Source organism: Pteropus vampyrus, unplaced genomic scaffold (genome assembly GCF_000151845.1).
Source record: "Pteropus vampyrus isolate Shadow unplaced genomic scaffold, Pvam_2.0 Scaffold33, whole genome shotgun sequence".
Taxonomy (NCBI): domain Eukaryota; kingdom Metazoa; phylum Chordata; class Mammalia; order Chiroptera; family Pteropodidae; genus Pteropus; species Pteropus vampyrus.
In genome coordinates this window covers 9,331,615-9,354,158 of record NW_011888814.1, presented here as the reverse complement: position 1 = coordinate 9,354,158, position 22,544 = coordinate 9,331,615, and the positions used below count along the sequence as shown (strand labels likewise).

The following is a 22,544-nucleotide window of genomic DNA, read 5'->3' as shown; positions in this document are numbered from 1 at the left end:
TTGGAGGAGAGACAATCTTTCCTTTGCTACAAAATATTTAAGGTGTTTCTGCTTTTATCAGTTATTCCCTTTGAAAAATTACTTCATATTCTGTAGCATAAGGATGTGAGTACTAAATTATATTTGGCCTTGCTACCTTGCTGCCTCAACTCTAATCCTTGAGATAGTGGCCCTATCTATACACATGAAGGATAATGAACTGTGGTTTGCAAGCTTCTGAGGAAGCTTTACTATAGTCTACGATCGCTGCAAACAAATTATCTTCATCCAAGGAGGGAGCAGAGTGCAAGGAACCTGCTGACGTGGGAATTTCCAGATTTTGGTGCCTGAGCAATTGCCACTTTGACCTCCTCAAATCAAATAAACAGCCTTGTTAATAATGTGAAAAGGAGGTTCATTACCCTAAAGCACATGAAAGTCATAACATTGCCATTATTTGGTATTATGGTTTACGATGATGATAACGACACTGGCAGTTGAGCGATTAAGTGTGTGGGGGAGTTGGGGGAGGGGGTGGAGGGCTGTGAAGATAGGAGAAAGAGGAACTACATCTCCCAGAATCCCCCGGAAAAGTCCACGCCGCGGCGGCAGCGGCGCCCCACCCCTTTTGCCCGCTGGACCCGCCCCGCCGATGACGTCACAGAGGTGACGTCACGGCGTCCAGAGCGAGGCTGGGGTAGAGAGGCCGACTGAGCTGGAGTCGTCCGCTTGTCGTGGAGGCTGCTAGGGAGCCGGCGAGGGGGTGAGCGGGCGAGCAGAGCAGCGAGCTACAGCAGGCAGGAGGGAGCGTCGCGCGGCACTGAGTAGCGCCAGGGCCGGGCCGCGGCGGAACCCACAGCCGGAGAGAGGCAGCCGGAGCCGGGCGCCGCGGGGTCCCCACCCCCACTCGGCCGGACAGTGCCCGGTGTTCCCCCGTGCGGGGGGCGGCGGCGGCTGACTGGACGGGACAGGACCGAGGGGGTGTTGCCACCTCCACCGAGGAGCCGGCGCGGCCGCGGGCTCCTCAGAGCCGGGGCCCGGGGCCCGTGACAGACGGGCCGAGGAAGGGAGAGCAGCGGCGGCGCAGGCGACGGGGAGGCAGCGGCGACACCATGTCATCCCCCAGTCCGGGCAAGAGGCGGATGGACACGGACGTGGTCAAGCTGTATCCTTCGCGGAGGGGGGATTCGAGCTGTATGTGGAAGGGGGGGCGGTGCGGGGATGCCTAGGGCACCCCCTGAAACCCAATCAGGGGCCCTAGGGCACTCCAGGCCACTGTTCGAGGCTCCCTCCCTTCTTTCCCTCCCCCCAGTGCCTACGGCGGCTCCTTGGCAGCTCCCAGGAATCGAGAGCCTTTTCAGCTCCCCCTTTATCTGCAGCACCCCGAAATGTGCGTTTTTTCCTCGCTCTTCCTGCACCCCCAGTGCCCGTGACTTTCCTCCACGACGTTTAGACTACCAAATCGCCCCCCCCCTTTTTTTTTTTGCAGGACCAGCTAGCCACCCCTCTTCACCAAGCCCACCTTCAAGATCTCTCTTTCCTGTTTGCTCGATCTTGATTTAGGTACTCGAGATAGAAATTCCCGAGTGAAGCCTTTCTTCTTTTCTTGAGATGCCTCCCTTCCCTCCACTCACAATGCCTCAAGAACTGGGGTAACTCAGGTGACCTCCTTTATCCCTAATTCCTTTCTATATTAGGAAGAGAGTAGTCTGCTCAGTGCCCCTTGCAAGTGATAAAGAGCTCTGAGTGTTTTAAATCAGAGACCCCTGTTAAGCTTCCTGGCCCCTAGAAGAACCCCACTATTTTTCTTACCACTGACAAAGCCTATGCTAAGCATAGTTGTATGTGGCGAGGACCCCCAGGCCCTCCAGCAAGCCACCCTCCATATTGTGGCTATGACAGCTAGGGGGAGGGGAAGGAAGAGGATTTCCTTGACAAAATAGCTTCTATACTGGCCACTTAAGCAAACACCCTCTATGAGTATAAGGTTCTTGGAGAATAATTGCCTTCATCTTGCCAAATGACACCTTTTATTTTCCTACCCTCCCTCCCCCAACTTTATGTACTCTGGGGGTAGCAGTAGGAAAGCTGTAACTGATAAGAGTCCTTCAGGCAGTGGTTTTGGTTGGAGTCCAGACTGATTATTTCATGACCAGCTAGAGAAATTCGCGAAGGTTCCTGTGACAAATTGAGAAATTTTTTGAGGAGTAATTTAGGGGGTGCTGGAGGGAGGAAATGAGCCCAGTGTTCTGAACAACTAATCACTGGGGAGAGGGGGAAACGGGTAGGGAGTGGTAGTGTGAAACGCAGTTGAAAAGTCCTGTCTCCTGCTTCTCTTTCTCCCTCACCCCCATCCCCCCACCATTTCCCCCTGTTGCAGGGTTTTGTTTATATAACTAAAGTTGTTTGGCTAGATTCTTCAGGTGAATTCCTTCTTTCTTCCTTGTATTTATTACTGTTTTTGACTGGACGTTTTACTTCTATGAAGAGATCGATGATTGTTGTCAAATACTCAGTTATGGAATTCGCCAAAGTTTTAAACAAGTAGTTTTTGCATTTAGTTTGTAAGTGGGGGATGGGGGAGGGAAGTTGACTGGGCAAGAGATTTTCTTTTCATAAACTTCTCGAGAATAAGGTGTTTTTCTCCTCTGGAAAACGTGGCTAGAAATTAGGAATGTAGATAAACTTCTAAGTTTATGGGTATTGAAGTTTAGAACCTGGGGAAGGTGGGAGTGGGGATTAGAGGAACAAGTAATGAAGTATGTATTATGTACCAAACATATGTCCAGGCACAAGTGAAATGGACTCTTTATGAGCTGTTTGTGGCTCTGATTGAGTTTTGTAAATGTGTGAATGATACCAGTAATGTTGGCTTTTCATAAGGTTGCAGGAAAACTTGTGTAACTATGGCTGTGTGTACATTTTACACAAAGCAGTTTTGGGTTTTATTTTTGTTTAGAAACTAGGAAATGACATGGAGGCAGAATCTGAGTTATTTTTATCTTGAATTGAGTGTTCCTGTCACACCTAATGCAAATTTCTACCCAATATTTAATTGGGATAGGGGTAGGCAAGAGAATGCCAGCTGTTTTTGATCAATGTCAGGTTCTTATTATATACATATACCTTTTTAGAAGATTGAGGATAAAGGGTGAGGCCTAACTTGACCTGATGCCTTTTCCATACAGTGTCTTTTGTTCATTTAGTAGTTGTGGCATCTAGAATGATTCCCGCATTTAGGAGTCAGGGTGTGGGGGGTGGAGAGGGAGAGGGAAACAGACAAAGAACAGCAGGGTGTTCTTTCTTTTTTTCTTCCCCTAAGTGGCTTATTTCATAGCTTATTTTTAGTTAGAAGATGAAGAAAGGCAAAGATGCTTTGGCCTTCTGTTCTTTCCCTACCTTCCTCCTTCCTGGCAAAAGAAAGCAGAGGCGCTTTAAAATCATAGATCCGAGATAGGACATAAGTCTCGGGATTTAAAAGGCAGAGGTCATCTTTGTTTCGTGTTTGTTATTATCTGGGCTAATATAGTTTGAAAGTTAAAATTTTCGTGTTTCCTTTTGTGTGTGCATGTGTGTAGTGGGGTGAGAGATTTTTGTGGCCTCCTTTCTCTGTTGAATTCACATTAGTAGGCCCAAATGGAGCCAACAATCTCGAGCAAGGTATATTTAGCAAAAAAATTTAGGAGAAATTCCCCAACCCACTACTAAAATGAGCACAACTGTGTGAAAAGGCCGGGAGTTGAAAATGAAAGATGGTGGAGAGGAAGTGAAAAAGGTCTGAAGGAATGTACTTGCTTTTTGGCCCTCAGTGTCCCTTGATGATTTCTTTGGTGTGGAGGCCTATGGCTGGTTTCATTGCAATCTCCTGTTTCAGCCCATTTTTGGATGTCTCCTGAGTGTAATTATGCCACCACAATTTACAGCCTGGCAGGGAACCTGTATAGTAGGAAAGTAGCAGTGTGGGGGTAGGGAGAGAAGAGGATGTGTAACTAATTGGCCACTGCCTTCTTCCACCTCGCGAGGTTCTTTCAGTGTCTCTTTCGACTCTGGTGGTTTGGAGTTGGTGATATTTCTTTTGTGACGGGTCGGTAGGAGGAGAGCTGACTCCCAAGTTATGCAGGGAGTGAGTGTTTTGCACCGATGCACTTAATAATCTGGGCGATTATGTTCTGAAACTCTGACTCATTCATTGTTTCTCTTCTGATCCTTTGCTGAGGGTTGTGCAAACCTCTCCAGGAGCCTAGAAACTGATATACATGACTTTTGGGCCCTGTAGGAATGTGTCCCAATCAAGAAACTTGTAATTAGCCCAAATCCTGTGGAATGGTCGTGAATAGTGTGGCCATTAGTCTGCAGAGTCAGGTAGATTGGTGAAACTGTGCTGTTTCCAGCCTGGCAGCCTTTGAGGTTTCCATCTCAAACCAGGCTGATTATTTAGATTGTCTGAGAACTGGGACTCTAGTGACCTTAAAGCGTGATTTGCCCTAAAGGAATATCGGTTTAAGTTCTCCCTGGTGGAGGAACAAACAGCTCAGATTACACGGGTTTCCTTGTCGTTGGGGGTTACTTGTCTCACCCTGTTGCACAGCTTGGTGATCCTTTTATCTGTGAACCAGTGGCCCCTGCTGAAGGCTGGAGCTGCTTGTTTTGGAAAAGCGTATGCAGGCAAAAGGCCGCAGGCACAGCTCCTCACAACTCATTGGCTGCTCTGTTACTACCCGGAAAAGGAGGAGGGGAGGAGCTACCAAACAGCTGATGGAGTGTGTGGCCAGAGTGTGTTTATATACAAAAGAAGTAGGGGCTGGGGAGGCTTTGTGAGTGGTGTTACAAGATCAAGTGTATTTTCTAGGAGTAAAAGGAGAAGAAAACCTCACCTGCTAGAGTGCAAGAAATGTTCCAGGTTAAATCAGAAAAGTGGATCTGATAGTAACGGGTACTTTGCATACTCTATATTTGTGATCGGTGCGAGATTTTGAAACTAGTTTTATAACACCAAAAGTTTTCAGATTCCCTTTTTCAGAGGGAGTGCAGTAACTTAAAACAGGATATGTTGCTACTTTAAGTGTACTTGACTGACTCACGCAGGAATTCAGAAGTACGATAGAAATGAAAGCTTCCCTACAAAAGCTTTAAGAGGGCTGAAAAGGGGCCGTGACTTATACTAAATTCATTACCGGCATTAGCGAATCTTACAGAATGCTGGGTATCTGTTTAAGGGTTTCAGAAGCTTTCAGTAACAGTTCATTGCAGTTCATCCCCTCAGACAAACGTTTGAGTACCACCTTTGTGCCAGGCTTAGTGTTAGGCGTTGGAGGTTTAGTAGTGAAAAATTCAGTGTGGTCATGATGCTTATGTAACTTGTGAAACAGATTTTTTTTTTTTTAAATCAAAGTACCAGCTGTGTACAGCAGGTCAGCACAGTGTGTATCACCTTTTTGAATAACTTGTATTTACTTTCAGAATTGACTTTTCAAGGAATAGAAAGGTTAAAGTGTGAATTTTATGCGATGGCATGTATGCGAAATCAGTGTTCCTGTTATTTTAAACAGGGGTCCCCATGCCCCGGGCACACACTGGTAATGGTCCATGGCCTGTTAGGAACCAGGCCACATAGCAGGAGGTGAGCAGTGGGTGAGCGAACAAACTGGTCCCTGGTGCTGAAAAGGTTGGGGACCACAGATTTAAAAGATAGATGTTAAAAATGGAAACAAGAAACATTAAAATTTGTAGCCATTTGTCTGACATCAACTTTAGTATTTTGCTGTTAATCAGTAGTTATTCTATCCCTAAATTAGTAATCTTTAATGTTACTCTTTGATTTGTGCTCAAAGTGTAGACAATTGTGTAAAGTTTTAACTAGCTCCAGTGCCATTTGGGAACCTGTGTTTTGCCTTTTATTTCCTGTGGCCTCAGTGAGCTGATGAGGTAGCAAGCGGACCAGTTTAATGGTCTGTAAGCTAGAAGTTAAAAGTTTTGGAATCTCTCAGTGTTCTGAATTTGTCTTCTCTGCCTAGATTTTGGTGACAAATATAACATACTGGTACTTATTTTGGTTAATCAGAAACCTACATGAGTAAGCATTCACAGCTTTAGGACATCTGATTCCTGCAGTACGGTTCTCATAAGTTACATGAAAGCCTAAAAATTCAACTTTTGGGGACAAAAATCTTTTGCAGATGTGACCCATGAGAGTCCCTTACCCTGTTGTGTGTGCATGTGTTAGAAAAACGTGGATTTTTTGGTTTTTTAGTGTTGCACAATTTCCCCAAGCACCTTGACCTGCATTTATATAATGGTATATATAATTAGGTATCTTGTTTAGTCTTACCAGATTTAATGGTTCCAAGAATCATTGGATTTTAGGCACACGTCACATCTGCAAAAATACTTGTAGCTTTTCAACTGTAGACCCACAGTGTACATTTTAGTAAAATACTTTAATGAAAAAACTTAGTTGGATTATATAAGTACTAAGATAACTAAGGAGAATAGAAGTTACAGAAAGGCAAAGAAGTCACCCATAATCCTATCCTTTAGACAGTGGTTCTCAAATTTTAGTGTCATCTTAATTATCTGGAGGGTTTGCTAAAACAGGTAGCTGGGTCTCACTGCTGGAGTTGTCCCATTCAGTGGGTCTAGAGTGGGCCTGGGAACTTGCATTTCTAACAAGCTCCCAAATGATGGTAATGTTGGTCCAGGGATCACGATTTAATAACCAGTATCCTTGAATGTTAACATAGTGGTTTTTTCTTATCAGTTCTTTTTTTCTCCCAGAATATATTATTTTCAACCTGTTGATTATACTGCGTATGCCCTGTTTTTGCTTAATATTTTTGAAATAATTTTTCACAGTTAAAAATATCAGACTTAATGAGTAGCTTATGTAATATGCCATTCCGTGTATGTGCTGTTGGCTAATTCTTTGCCATTTTTCTGTGATAAGTAAAATCGAAATTAACCTCTTGTGCATAAGGCCTTTCCTGTATTTTTGGATTATTTTTGTTTTCCAGAAATGGGATTCTAGATCAAAGAAGATAAACATTTGAATGAAAATATTTAATTAAAAATCTTGCAGCTGGCACTCAGTGGGCTTTCATTTTGTTCTGTTGTGTTTTTATTGGTGTCATTTTGCCACTGAAGCAGTCAGCCTGACATAGTAATAAAAAATGAGTTCTGACCTCTTTGTTTAAACTTTCACGTTTTTTGTGGTAATGGTGATTCTCAAATTAGGGATACTTTTGTATTACTCAAAGTGCTCACTATGAGTTGGTGGGTTAAATATCTTACATTTATGAGCAGATAGATAGGGACTGGCAAGAGCTATAGAATTAGTTTTGATACCCTGAATTTTTTTCTTTTTTTTTTTTACTGAAGTATAATTGATACGAAATACTTGCATATTTAATTTTGATGTTTTGACATAAGTATCGCCCATGAAGTCTATCACCAATCAAGATAGCGGACATATGCATTTTCCCTAAAAGTTTCTTGTGCTCCTAGGTAGTCTCTCTTCTCCCTCCCTCCCAACCATTGATCTTATTTCTGTCACTATAATTATTTCGTATTTTATAGAATTTTACATAAATGGAATCATACAGTATATACTTTTTGTGTGAATTCTTTCACTATACTTTGAAATTCACCTATGTTATTACTATGTAGTTCTTTTTTACTGCTGAGTAATATTTCATTGTGTGGCTATAGTACAGTTTGTTTATGAATTCACCTCTTTATGGACATTTGGGTTATGATCAGTTTGAGGCCATTACAAATAAAGCTGTGCTGGACATATGCTTTCTTCTTTCTTGGATAAATAATAGGAGTGGAATAGCTGAGCCATTTGGTAGGTATAGGTTTAACTTTTTAACAAGTAGCTTGAATTTAATTTTTACTAATGATAGTCTATATTTCTTACACAGATTGTGATTTTAAACTTTCAATTGTATTTTTTAAAGGAATTCCATTAAATAGCATGATTCTAAAGCACTGATTCTGTCAAAGTTAGTTTCGTAGCTGGTCTTCCTTCTCTCCCATTCAAAATTAGTGAATTAAATTTTCATTGTGAAATATTTTTGTTTTGTGGTCCTTCAGCAATTATGGTCACAAATAATTGTTATATTTTTGCATTTGCTGGTAATACTCGGTAAACTTTTTTGAAAAGATGAGCACACTTTTTGTTGGTGGTACCCTTTTCTTTTTGTAAAGTACTGATAAAAACTTTTTTTAATGTTAGTTTTTAGTTAGCACCTCCAGATACCTTTATAGCAATTTACAAATATTTACATAGGATTCTCTTGAGATCTGACTAGTATCTTCAATTTTCATATGGACTAAACTCAAATAAAAGGAACCAATAGCAACTCAGTGGCAAAACTGGAAACAGATTCTCAGAGTTAGGGTATCCCTTAATATGTTTTCCTGGAATCTTTTTTAAAATTAACTTTTAACAACTGATGGGGAGTTTTGTTACTTTATAGCATCCTATGTGAGTTATTTGATAGGCTAATTAATAAACATTGCCATAATAAAGAAGTACACGTTGCTTTGTAATAGTTGGTACCATCATATTCTTTCTGAAAACTTAACAAACATTAGAATTTATGTATAGGTGTGTACATGTGTGTTGCTTAAAAAATTAACGTCTTTATTACTGATACCTGGAACTTTTAGCTTTGCTAACAAGAAAAAAACCTAGTTGATGCCTGTTTCAGGTTGGAGGCAGTGCTAATTTATTCAGTGGAAGACTTTGGTTCAGTCGTCAGATACAAGGATGGTGCTCTGAGCACGTATATCAGCGTATATCAGATTGCCAAAATGCAATTCAAGTGCAGTGTAGACACCTTTGAAAACACAGATAAGTCTATGTACTTTTAAGGTGCTGCTGTTACATTAGTGATTTTCAGGTGGGATTTGCATTTGAGAAGAATTGTTATATTTTTATGGGCAGGTGCTATGGTTATTGTAGTTGCTTTTCTCTACCTCACCAGATACTTGGGAAAGGTGACCTTTTGTTTGCAGACTGATGCTTATGGTGGTATCTGCCATGCCTGGCAGAACCCAAATCTTCTAGAGCGTGGTGGTGGAAATCCCTACAGGGTAGCTATATGCACATGAGAGAAGGAGGATCCTTTTTGTCTTCCTCCGTTTCTTAGGTATCTAGGGCATAGGTAGGTGGTTTGAATAGGTGCTACTAATCTTTTAACCTGGCCCTGCAAAGAAGTCAGGGAGAAATAGCAAATCCATGTGAAGGGGAGAGGCGTGGCTGGACTTTGTCAGCCTTGGGGAGACAGGCATGGCTGGTGGGTCTGTCTTTGGGCGCACAAAAGGTGCCTAGGCTATAGCACTTGTAGGAACCATATTTAGGGATTTAGAAAATTATTTAATTGGTTGGGAATGGAATCTTTATGTCTTTTGTTCCACTTCCTGGTTTCTAACTTTAAACCACTTTAGGGAGGCATTATGTATGAAAGTAAGAGATATTCTTTACATGTGAAATTGTTATTAATGTTGCAAATTATGCATTTTCTTTTTAGTGTTAGGCAAAATGTTTCTTTTTTTCCATGTGTCATGTTTTTATCAGGTACACTTTTCAAGGTTTCTTGGGTTATAAAATCTTACTCGAGGTAATATAAATAGAAAATTAGATACAGAGTGTGCCTGGTTCGTGTTACCTCAGAAGCAGTTGGGTTACTACTTAGCCTAGTGAAAATTAATTTTCTCTAAAAGATGTCAGTATAACTTTAGTTATCTGGATATTGCTTTTTCAATCAATTTACATTGCAAAGACAGTTTCTGAAAGGTTGATTTAAAAATTCGGGTAAACATTTCCATTGTAATGTCTATCTGTAGAAGGTTGATTTGGTTAGAATCATGTCCATAAGCGACTACCAGGTGTTACATAGTTGGATATGTTGCTTTATGGTCTTAGAGACTACTCAATGTTTAGTACCTCTTTGCTAATTATTTTTCTAAATCTGTGAATAAATTAGTAAATCTCCTTGGCAACAAAGCTTGAAACTACAAAAGGAAAGAAACTGGGATTGCTTTTTCTTATTAACAGATGGTAACTTATGTATGACTTTTAGGGGGACCCACAAATGTGAACTAGTACAGTAGTCCCCCCTTACCTGCAGGGTATACGTTCTAAGACCCCCACCGAAAGCCTGAAACCACAGGTAACACCAGATCCTACGTATATGTTTTTGCCTATACATACATACTGTCCAGCTTCTCTTTGGCATATCCAAATTGCCAGCTTCACTACTCTTGTGCTTTGGTGCTGTTATTAAGTAAAATAAGGGTAACTTGAACACAGTCACTGCAATACCTCGACAGGTGACCGGATAACCAAGATGTCTGCTAAATGACTAGAGGATAGGTAGCGTATACAGCATGGATACTCTGGATAAAGGGATGATTCACATCTGGGGTGGGATGGAGCGAGACTACGTGAGGTTTCATTACGATACTCAGAATGGCATGCAATTTAAAACTTATGAATTGTTTATTTCTGGAACTTTCCATTTAATATTTTTGGACCATGGTTGACCATGAGTAACTGAAACCATGGAAAGGGAAACTGTGGATAAGGGTGGACTACAGTACTTGGTCAGATCACTAATCCAAATTAAGGCTCCTGCAATGAAATCATCCCATGATGTAGATCTTGAACGTTTGGATTTTTATTACAAATTATATTTTCATTCAAAGGAACAAACACAGAAGGGAAATGCATTTTAAATGCTTGTGGCTATTCTGACAAAAGGAGTTTTAGCTCTTTAACTTGATGGCTGATCTCAGTGTTGCTTTAAAATATATTTAAGTAGATTAAAATGTAGGACATAATACCTGTTTGATAACAGAATCATTAATCTTGGCAACACAATTTGACATTAGCATCTGTTAATTTTGCCAACTAATTCATTCAATTCATCATAGCCATCTTGATAATGAATGAAGGAAAACCTGTATTTTCCTTCTTTAGAGATTAAAGACAAAAAAGTTTTAAGTCACATTCGTTTTATGGGTGGAAGGAGAGGAAGTAGACCTTTGAGTGTGTTCCTTAGTCTGATTATCTGGATTGCTGCCCATTTCTCCTGGCACTAAAGAAAGGCAGCTCTTGAGTGCTGTGATTATCAAATGACATTTGAGTATACCTTTATTGAGTCATTCATGACCTTGTGAACACATTTGCTTTTTTCTTTCTATAGGCTCTTGGGTTAGGATAGTTAGGTACCAGATTCTATCTTTAATTAATGTGGCTTTTCCTTTGAGATTTAGCTAAGAGTTTTATAAGATGTAGACCGTGATATATCAGGAAGACTCCTGGTGACTCATAAAAACTATAATGTTTTATATATTTCAATCTATGTGCCTGTTTTAGTGTTCCTAGCTTATACCTTGACTAATTTCTAGGAATTGAACAAGACAGTTAAATTCACTGGCAGGAAAGTAAACAAATACACCTTTCGAGAGGTATTTCCAGACCCTTTATAGTAGCTTACATTCAGGCTTAATTAAGAATAGTGAAGCCGGGTCCTTTTTTCTGGGAGTTTGAAAATCAGAGCATGCTTGGCCTATTTCATTTTGTGCAGCTTGGCAATTATTTATCAAACTCGAACTTATGCTAAAAATGTATAGTAGTTTACAACTTTGCTGTGTATCCTCTGTAAAAATAAGCTGCGCTTTAGTTTTGCTTTAACTTTGTTCCTCGAAGGCAGGCACAGTGGAACTTGGCACCTGAATTTTGTGTTCTTTAAAGGTTCTGGTCTCTCCTTGCCGCTGAAGAATTTGTTTTTTTCTAAGCTATTATTGTACAGTCTGGTTAGTGTTTCTGAGATTGAGAAGCTGCTATTTTAAGTCTAGAGGTCTCTGTCACCTAGCACCCTCCTGTGCTCTTCAGGCAAGCTAAATGGGAGTAGTCCCCTGACTCTGTGGGAGCTTGTTCCCAGGATTAAGTTTTGGCCCCTCTGCATCTCATAATTCCGTAACTAATGAAATACCATGTCTACTTGTGCTTATTCTCCATTTTGGGGGGTGACTTGATATGTGTCTATATACTCAAGCCTTTGAACTGGATTATCTTAATTGACAGAGATACATGTCTTTCTATTTGCTTAATGGGAAATAGAATTAGAAATTCTTTTTTTATAGAATCAGAAAATAGGATATGACTTGTGTGCTTTTCAATCGAGGTTTAATACTTATTTTAATGAATTGGATAAAACATAACGATTTTAGTCTGTCCTGGGTATTTTATTCTTAAATGTCATTCTTTTGTCAGCTCTGATGAAGTTCTGATGACATTTTATTTACAGTTAAATTTTACTAGATATTATACTCACATAGACTTTAGCATGTTTTTCTACTTGGAGAAAACCTGGAATACAAATAATAGTATTACAAAGCAATGGTCATTTATTGAATAGAGGGGCTCTTTGAGTTGAAATTGATAATTGTATTCTTTCTGGCAATATCATTTGTGCCCTTAAGTAACAGTTTGAGAAATACTGACGCTTGGCTGTACTGCTTCAGATTAGGAGAGTAAACTGTGGTAACTTTGTTTTTATTGTTGACAAAAAAGCCAAAGTTGAAAGAAGTCTGCTTTTCATCTGTGACTTATGAAATCAGTTTGGCTACTTAGTATTCACCTTTATTATGTTAAAAATAGAATTAAAACAGTATAGCCTAATGCCTCAGTTAAACCTGTTTATGAATGTAAGAGTTAAAAAGAAAAAATAAAAATGACTTGGTAGATTTTAATATAAATGTTCTGGTATCTCTTTACAACAATAGGTTAGATGGCATTGCCTTTTGTATTCTTGAGGTGTCTGAATTGTGTGTGCCCTGTCAATTTAAAAATAAAATAAAGCCCCTAAGTGTACCTGATTTATAGAAGCTTTTATCAGGCTAGAATTGCAGCATGCTGTTCCTTTCAAAAATTTATGTGTAAGTTAAATTATATTTTGTTTTTTAAAAGGTAAATTAGGGAATGGGAATATAATTGAGTAAAAGAATATGCCCAGAGCCAGGATAGGATCCCATCAGAATCTGAAACAGTTCAGTATCTAAGCATTTATGTATTTTGCTTTTATGTCTTTTAATACTCTCCAGATATTTTAAATATATCTTTCACAGAAAATTTACGTGCCAACATTTTTATTAATATTTAAGCTCTGAGTGCCTATAGTGAATCAGTTTTGCTTCATGTTGTAATTTTAATTATTAGTCTCAACACAGCTAAGCATGTATAAAAACTTTAGATGCTTAATTTTTTAAAGGTTGGTATGAAATGAAAGCAAGCTTGGGATGTAAGCAGCCCTTCTCATTTTCTACTGTTTTGCCTTAATATTTGATAGTTTTTGACTTTTTAAAAATAAACTGTATTTTAGATTTATAGAAAAGTTGCAAAGATAGTACAGAGATTACCTCTATGTTTTCATTTTATATTATGGTGTCACATTTGTCAAAACTAAGGAAGCAACGGTGGTACACTGCTATAAACTCCAGGCTTTAGTCAGATTTCACCAGTTTTTCCGTGGACATTCTTTTCTGCTCCAGGATTCAATCCAAGAGACCACATTACATATATTGGTCATGTCTCCTTAGTGTTCCCTAGTCTGACAGTTTCTCACTCCTTCCTTGTTTTACATGACCTTGGCAGTTTGGGAGTACTGCACGTATTTTTTAGAGTGGCCTTCAATTTCAGTTTATGTGACTTTCTCCCCTCTTGATTAGGCCTCAATCATGAGGTATTAAAATTTGGCCAAATTCATTGTGGGTTTTTGGAAAGAATACCACAGAGGACCTCATGATGTCACTGGTTATGTTAACCTTGATTTATGTGGCTAAGGTGGTGTTTGCCAGTTTTCAATGTGAAGTTACTATTTTCCCTCTGTTTTCTTTGGAAGCCAGTCACCAAGTGCAGCTAACACCTGTGGGGGTTGGGGGAAGGAATTTGGATCCTCCTCCTGGAGGAAATAATTGTTTTTATCTTTTGATTGTAATGTATCAGTGCATTAATCTTTTTAGTGATTTTTGTACAGAAATTACACTTGATTTTGAATTAAGCGTAAATTGGTACTACCTCTTTATAAATTAGGATGTATTATATGGGGTTGTGGTCTAGGAGCACATAGATTTGGTGAATTTGTTAAGTAGTTTGCATGGCAAATTTAACTTTCTACATTTGGCTGTTTTTAGATCTATAATAACATTTACATGTGAAAATGAAGATAAACTTAGGATGAATTGTGAAGCTATTCATTAAGAGCCTCATAACTCAAGAAAGTGCAGTTCTGTAATCTTAGAGTTTTAGACCAGAATGAGAATTTAGGGGTAAGGTAGTGATAATGCTGTTACGTTCTTTATATCTTTTTATTAACTACAACAGGTCTTCGGATAACGTTTTGTTAATGTTGATGAGATGCTGTAGGAACTTAACTCTTATTTATATCAATTAGCCTATGGTCAAAATGGTTTCTTCGTACGTTGTTTTGTGCAAAATCATAGAACCTATCTACTAGGTAAAGTGAGGACTTACCGTAGTTACAAAATAAACTCGTAAGAGAGAAGGACATATTCTTAACAGCTGCTAATTGTAGCAAAGGGCCATTATTTTGGCCTATAGAATCATTTTATTCTATCTTAAGGAAGTGTATTTTTCATCATTTTGTTAACTTTTTTTTTTAAGCACTTCTATTTGTAGTTTCAGTGAAAATCTTAATATAGTTGTAGATGGCAGTTTTAACCAGAAATTCAGTTATTACAGGAAGATTAACAATGTAGAGTGTAACTTTTTCCTTGACTTCAGAATTTTCTAAGCAATTAAAGCTTAACTCCTTTAAATGAAAAAAACTTTTGTGTACTTGGACAGTTTTGGTATATTTTTATTTTGTCTGATGTTTTTGCCATTTTCTTCTTTCTCCCTACAATAACATTAACTGGTTTCATGAAAGCCTTAAAGTATATACAATACATTATTTTCTTGAGCAGAGTGGTAAGGCTATTGAGTAAGTGACCTCTGGAAAAGTAACAGTGAGATACTAAAATTTGGCCTAACTCATTTTGTCTAGGCTAAAAAGTTAAGCCAAAGTATTTATTCCTCAGAGGCTTCCTTGAAAATAGTGAGGAAGAAAGGTAGAAATTGAGTATTAATGGGGACTATCTCACTAGTTATAAATATAGTGGTAATAAATTCTTTGCAATTGTTGAGAACAGTTCAGAATTTATATATCAACTCAAGGGGACACCTGGCTTTTTGTGTGTTATGTAAGTCAGAAGTGTTTGTAACCAGTTGTTTATTGGTTTAGTAGCCCTGGTGGTGCATTTTCAGACCTTTGGCCTTTGCTGGCATTCTGGATGTCATGTAGGTGCTAAGAGTCAATAGTGCGTGACATTTAGGGTCATTTACTGGCTCGATGACTCTGGGCAGGTGTTCAGCTGGTTCTTTTGTAACCTGTTTCCTTTTTTCACTTTAAGTTTGAGTGCCCCTGTGGGCCTCTTTTTTTTTTTTTTTTTTTTTTAAATTAAGACTTTCTTTTCTTAGAGCAGTTTTAGGTTCACAGCAAAATTGAGGGGAAGGTACAGAGATTTCCCATACTCTGCCCCTGCTCATGAACAGCCTCCCACATTGTGAGCATCCCCTGCCAGAGGGATGCATTTGTTAACAGTGGATGAACCTGCACTGACATGTCATTATCACCCAAAATAGTTTGTTAGGGTTCACTCTTGGTGGTGTACGTCTTGTGGGGTTTTGACAAATGTATAATGACATGTATCCATCATTATGGTATAATACACAGTATTTTCACTGCCCTAAAAACCTGTGCTCTGCCTGTTTGTTCTCCTCACCCCACTCCACCCCACCCCCTGGGAACTACTGATCTTTATACCTATCTCCTTACCTTTTCTAGAATGTCATATAGTTGAAATCATACAGTCTTTTCAGATTGCCTTCATTTGCTTAGTATTATACGTTTAAATTTCGTTCATGTCTTCAGGGCTTGATAACTTCTCTCTTTTTAGCACTGACTAATATCCCATTTTCTGGATATACCAGTTTGTTTATCCATTCACCTTAGTGGGCCACTTTTAGTAAATAGCTAATGCTCTTTAATGGTTTCTAATTTTTCCAGATTCACCTTTGTACTTTTCAAAAAAAAAAAAAAAATCTTTTAGTAGCAAATAACTGAATTCCATCCTGCTGGCCCATTCTGTCCTCAGTTCTTCCTTTTTTATTCCCTGATACTTGTTCTGAAATATGCTATGTCCCATTCTAACATATTTCACATTCTTGTAGCATCTTGCTTTGAGATACTGTGGCCCACTTTTTCTGGATAAAAACCTGAGCTGCACAGATTGGTCAAAAGTGCTGATATCGTAGATTTAAGTCTAGTGATGGGTCTGGAGCCAACTAGGCTTTCTTATGCTCTTGTCCCTTATAACACGCATTTAACTTTGCACATGAACTGGGTGCTCAGGAAGCACCTGTTAAATGAATTAAGATAATATACCACGGGGTTTTCACCAAGTCCTTGGGTCACTTTTAGACTAAACTCTGACACCTGTATAGAAACAACATGGAAATCGTGCTGGAGAGAGGCACATCTCCCTCAAATGATAGGAACTTTAGTTCTTTTATGTGCAGATGTCATTTTATGCACACCGTTCATTTTTCCACATGTAATGTGTCTTTGTGTTCTGAAATTGTCCTAAATGCTAATACTTTATATTAAATGGCATTTTCAGGTGATTTATGTTTTAAGATTCTTTGATTGCTGGTTTAAGATAAAAGGAAATTACTAAGATTGTGGATTGGGGGAAGTGAAGAAACAGCTGTAACTTCTGTTACGTACAAAATAAAATACCTTAAACTCATCAAAATCATGTAGCTTGTTAATACTCTTACACTTGGGAAGTATCTCAAGTTCCCTTTGCAAATTAATAGTTCTGAAGATGGCTTTTACTAGCTTAAGGTTTGGTATTATTTACTTGGTCTGCTCAGAACTCCATTAAGGACCTTTATTTTGTGTTTATTTTTACCTTTCACCTATACTCTTTGAGAAAAGAGATTTTATTTAAGAAATGCTTTAACAGTTCACACCTATAAAAATTATATGTGGCCTGTTTTTAGTTACTCAGAATAATGGGGAAAAATAGCCAGATATTTAAAATCTTACTTTACAGATGCCAAACTTGAGATTTAGTGATAAACGTTTAAACTGTGTATACACATAAGTATAACTTTTTTCTTTGTATGTGCATACATGGGCTGTTAGGAACAGATTTCTGCCCCTTAGGTTACTGCTCTGTTCTTTAATCATTTGAACCCTCTTAACACAGAGGTTCCAAAATGTTACCTGCAGACCCCTAGGGATCCCTGAGACACTTTGAAGGAGGACTGTAAGGTCAAAACTTGTTTCATAGTTAGATTAATTCATTTTTTGGCTTTTTTTGGGGGAGGGGCATGTTTTGACGTTTATAGTAATGGTGCAAAACCAGAGTGGTCAGTGCGTTGGCACACAAAATTGTATCGGTAGTTGTATTTTTCACCATCACACACCTACAGTTTTAAAAAAGGCCCCAAAGTACAAGAGTAGTGATGCTGGCAATTTGGATATGCCAGAGAAGCTGTAAAGTGCTTCCTTAATGTGAAAAGATGTGTATGTGTATATGTACATAGTATATCTAGGATTCGGTACTGAGTCCCGGGCATTCAGGTGGCGGGTAGCTTGGAACATATTCCCTGAGGATAAGGGGGACTACTGTATGTTAGAAGAGAAGTTGTCATATTAAAAAGTCTAGGATATGCTTTATTTGTACTTAGCATAGTGTTGGCATAATATTAGGTTCTTTAATAAAATATTTGAATCAGATTGAATTGACTTACACAATAAACTATGTAAATATGCATTTAGTCAAGAAGGAAAATTGGTGTTGTGTGAAGAATGTCAGGTTTGCACTGTATTTTATAGATTCTGACATTTTTCCTGCATCTTCACATCTTTGAAATTGAGATGTCATAGTTGGTGGTGAGTTGCATTTTGATTGTCAGCTTTTTTCTTTCATGGTGTGTTGTAACAGTGGTGTATCATTGATGTGATGAAATAAGGTAGCTCTTTTTATGTGGAGAGGAGGAGGAAGCACATTTGGATAGCAGTTTACTTCTTGGCCACAGGATATGCTGCATTCATTGTTATTTTTATCAGGCACTGAATTGACTCTGGGCAGTTGACGTTGGGGTCCCATTGTTAGAATATTTCATTCATAAAGCAGTTATCTTTATTCCAAGGTAGAAGAATAGATTTCAATGCCAGAATTCAGGCTTTAGGAAAACAAACAAACAAACAAACAAACGTGTAAAACTGATATAAATTTTGTTTTTTAACATACAGAACTTTTTGTTTTTGATCATATTGTTGACAGAAATATAATGGTAAGTATTGAGTTATTCCCATTTCTGTGTAAAGCAGGCCTTGGGAGGTTTTTACTGTGTAGCTGTTGGAAAAAGAATGAAGAAGAATAGCAGAATTAAAATGAAAAAAAATTTTTTTTAATTAAAAAATTTTAAATTTATTAGCACTTCATTGAAGTTTGAGCAGTTAAATAATTTTACTTTTGGCTTCGGTTATTCTGAATCTAAGCACTGTTGATATTCTACATGGTTTTATGAGGACCTTGGAGGTGCAGATGCTCATTTCTTCATCTAAAGAGTTTTTTCTGTTCTCTTGTATAGATCTATTTAAAGATAAGTTACTGTATTCTATTATTAACTTTATGCTTCTGTTTAATTCAATGTAAAAACAAATAAGACCATAACATGGAGATACAGTTGACCCTTGTACAACATGGGTTTCAACTGCACGGCTCCACTTTTATGTGGGTTTTTCTTTTTTCCAATAAATATGTACAGTACTGTAAATGTATTTTTTCTTGTCGTTTTCTTACATTTTCTTTTCTGTAGCTTTATTTTATAGTACATATACAAAATATGTGTCATTCTACTATATTTGTTATTGGTAAGGTTTTTGGTCAACTGTAACTATTAGTAATTAAGTTTAGGAGAATCAAAAGTTATATGTGGGTTTTTGACTGCGAGAGGGGGTCGATGCCTCTAACTCCTGCAACTGTATAAAGATACTACACAAATAACATAGGCACCCTTAAAAATATGCTTAAAAAGAGGGTAAGACCTTGGAAAAGTATGGAGTTGAATCTTTAAAGTCTTGAGAAGACTTCCTGGAGGAGCTGACTGTCATAGAGGCAGGAGGTAAATATGTAAGAGGAGAGTACCTGTGGGGGTGGGACGTGTCTGGTGGCTTAGCTTGATTTCAGGATCAGAGGTTGTAATTTAGTCAAGTGTTAAGTATGTATGTACTAGAATGCAGTGTGTGACCAAGGTTATGTGGCTTGTCGTAAAGTGAATAGGGCAGGCTTTTTGCTTTTTATAATCTAATGGACACTGTGGAGCCAATAAGGCCACATCTGATACTTTGCTGGCGATATAATCTGATCACTCATCATCTGTCAGCTAAAGGAAGACTCTTGGTAAGGAATTTACCTGCAGAGGTTGAAATCTGATTGTGAGTTGGCAGGTGTTTATAGAAGAGAATGCAGAAATTTGCGGCATGTTATATGAGAAATGATTAAGATAATATTTTGAAATGTATATCCTTTTCAGATATATACTATATTTGAAAAGTAAAATATAGTTGCTTGACCATAGGCTTTACGTATTTGGATTTGGTTTCCTTGTTCAAAACATGAAGAAAATACCACATTGCTTGAAGGATCATGTGAAATAATGTATGTGAATGCATTTAGTATGTAATTGCCCAGTGAATAACTCAAGAATTGTAAGTGACCGTTACTAACACATCTGAAATAATGTAGGTAGGCAGGTAGGCACATAAGGGCAAGGTAAATGTCATCAGGGACCCAGATTCCTTCTGTTTTTTTTACCTAACTGTATTTAGTGAATGGCTTACTCTCTAAAGGGGTCACTCCTACCATCACGAGGAAGAAAAGGGGTAAGACAAAGGGATAAACTAGCTGAGGCTGTGTTCCCCACCCCAACTTTTCTCAGTATCCCTCCCCACAAATTGCACTTATATCCTAGGCAAGAAATGTTAGCTTCCCAACCCTAGCTGCAAGAGAGGCTGAGAAACTTTACTTTTTGACTTCCCTAAATAAAATCAGTGTTTTATTAGTAAGAAAGAGGGGAGAATAGATATTGGGTTGGTTAACTATCAGGGTCTGCCACATTGAATATTAATTTTTTTTTAATTTACATATTTGGGAGCATTATTGTTTAAGCCTGGCTTCCCATGAAATGCCCCATGCCTTGAATTTCAGTTCATAAAATTTCTCTCTCTCATCCCATGTCTTCTAGGTTCTGCTCTGCTGGGGGGCTGGGCTTCTATGATAAAATTCTTTGCCCTTGGGCATTAAGGGAAAATAAAAACTGTTTACTGGGTTCTTTTTGTTTATGGTTTAGCTAGTATTTTCAGACTTTAATCCAGAGGACTTAATTTGGGAGTTTGATAAAGGAGAGGCATTGCGTTAGTGTGGAAATTGCCTGGAAGACCATCCAGGGTGCTTGCCCTATGTGCATGACTTGTGCTGCTTTCACTTCCTTCTTAGGTGTCTGTTTTCTTATCTATGGAATAAGGAGTTGGCTGAGATGATTTGAAATCTTTGCAACTTGAATATTCTGATTTTATCTATAGACATTTTGCATATATATCTCTTATGTGTGCATGTATAAAATGTAAAAGACCTTCACAGCCATATGTATTGCCTTCTAGAGAATAGAGAATTGAAAATAGCTTTATAACATAAATTTAAAATCTTATTTTAAATCTTATTTTTCCACATAGATTTGGATAGTAAAAATAAATAAGTTCTGCAGTTTATTACTTTCTTGGTATGACTATTTACTAGGGCTTTTTAGAAGTATGAAATAGGAAACCTTGACATTTTCACTTCTGACTTTGAAATACGGTAGTAAAATGTTGCTTCATATTAAGAAAACTGCATTAATGTTAAATTTGAGTAAGGAAAGCCTCTGTCTTATGCCAGTAACTGTGTCGTCCTTTCATTTCTAGGAACAATCCCTGGAATTAGTTGAAGTATTATGAAATTACAGTTATTAAAATGCTACTCAATGTTAACTCATCACCTGCTGACCTGAGAATTCAAATGCTTTGTTTACTGCGTTTAAGTCAAACTTTGACCAACTCTATGAATCAGTTGTTACCATTATTACAGATGGTGGAATTGAGGCAAGATGTTATGGTCCTTGTCTGGTAACGAGGAGCAGCCAATTTAAGAATGCCTTCTGATTTTGTTCTTTGGGGCATGTAAATCTGTTCACTATATATTTCAGGAGAGAGATACTTGTGGTTCCCTCATGTCTTGTTTCAGTATTTTTCATATAGAGTACATCTTGAGAGACAGTATGATTTAGTGGACGGGATAAGGCCCTTGTTTGAATTCTTTCAATTAATGTAATTTTAAGCCAGTAAATTTCTCCTTCATCTTTGTTCCCTGGTTCCTGGTGTAATGAACGGTAGATTTCAGAATGCTTCCATGTTTTAGAACCAGTCCTGTCTAATATCAGTCACCTTAGATGTTTGTAATTGGAAACTGGGATATCTTAGCTAATTAATTAGATAAGAACAGGGATTAAATTATAAATCCTTTTACCAAAATTTGGCTTATTAGTTGTAAATGTGATGAAGTTGGCCTTATTGTAGATCTTTTTCTTTCAGCTGCCACATTTTTATGAGTAAAACTACAAAAGCAGATAAAACTTCATTTTATTCTAGAAGTTATTTGATAAGAGGAGTTCAGATAGACTTGCATAATGATGGTAACATTGAGGGTTTTTTTGCCCAAGAGATATTGACTGGAAAATTTTCTTTATAGTTTACTGTGAAAACTCTAGGTTACAGAAAAGTAGAAATAATAATGTAAATATAGTGGTAACTAATGTAAATATACTTGTTTATTGTGCCACCATGTAGACTCAGTAATATTTGCCTTGTTCGCTTTATCATATATATTTTTATTTGAACATTTGCGCGTTAGTCGCAAGTATCCTAATACTTCAGGACTTTTCTATGTGACCACAGTACAATTATCACACCAAACAATATTAACAATTTCATTTATATCATGTAATTTCTATAGAGGAACTCTCAAAATGATGAGAATGTTTATCCATATTCAGAGGAAGAAAGAGTAAGTAGATATTCTTACTCTTTAAACAATTTAACGCAGTATTAAATAAAATAAGACAGTAATTTAACACACATTAGTACCAAAAAGATTGCTTTAAAATTTATCCTAGTGGGGTAAATATTTTCCAGTGTTTAGAATTTAAATTAGCTGTTACAGCTGCACATTTTTAAAAAATTTAGCAGTTTATGCAGAATGTACTTAAAGTGGACCCATATTCATTGAATTGGTTTTTTTAAAGCAAAGTGACCACATGGAACCTTGATTGACATTCATGGTATATGTATGTATTTTACACAAACTGCAAGTTGAGCAAAAGAAAC

At 37.9% G+C, this 22,544-nt stretch overlaps 1 protein-coding gene across 1 annotated transcript in view; it reads left to right on the top strand.

The window, feature by feature from the left end:
- Window positions 1-642: 642 nt before the first annotated feature.
- The window catches only part of UBE2H (ubiquitin conjugating enzyme E2 H), a 92,404-nt gene continuing 70,502 nt past the window's right edge, over window positions 643-22,544 (top strand). Inside the window, exon 1 of the mRNA XM_011357224.2 lies at window positions 643-1,144. Within this exon, the coding sequence (XP_011355526.1) occupies window positions 1,092-1,144 (53 nt within the window). The 5' untranslated portion in view covers window positions 643-1,091. The remainder of the gene's footprint in view (window positions 1,145-22,544) is intronic.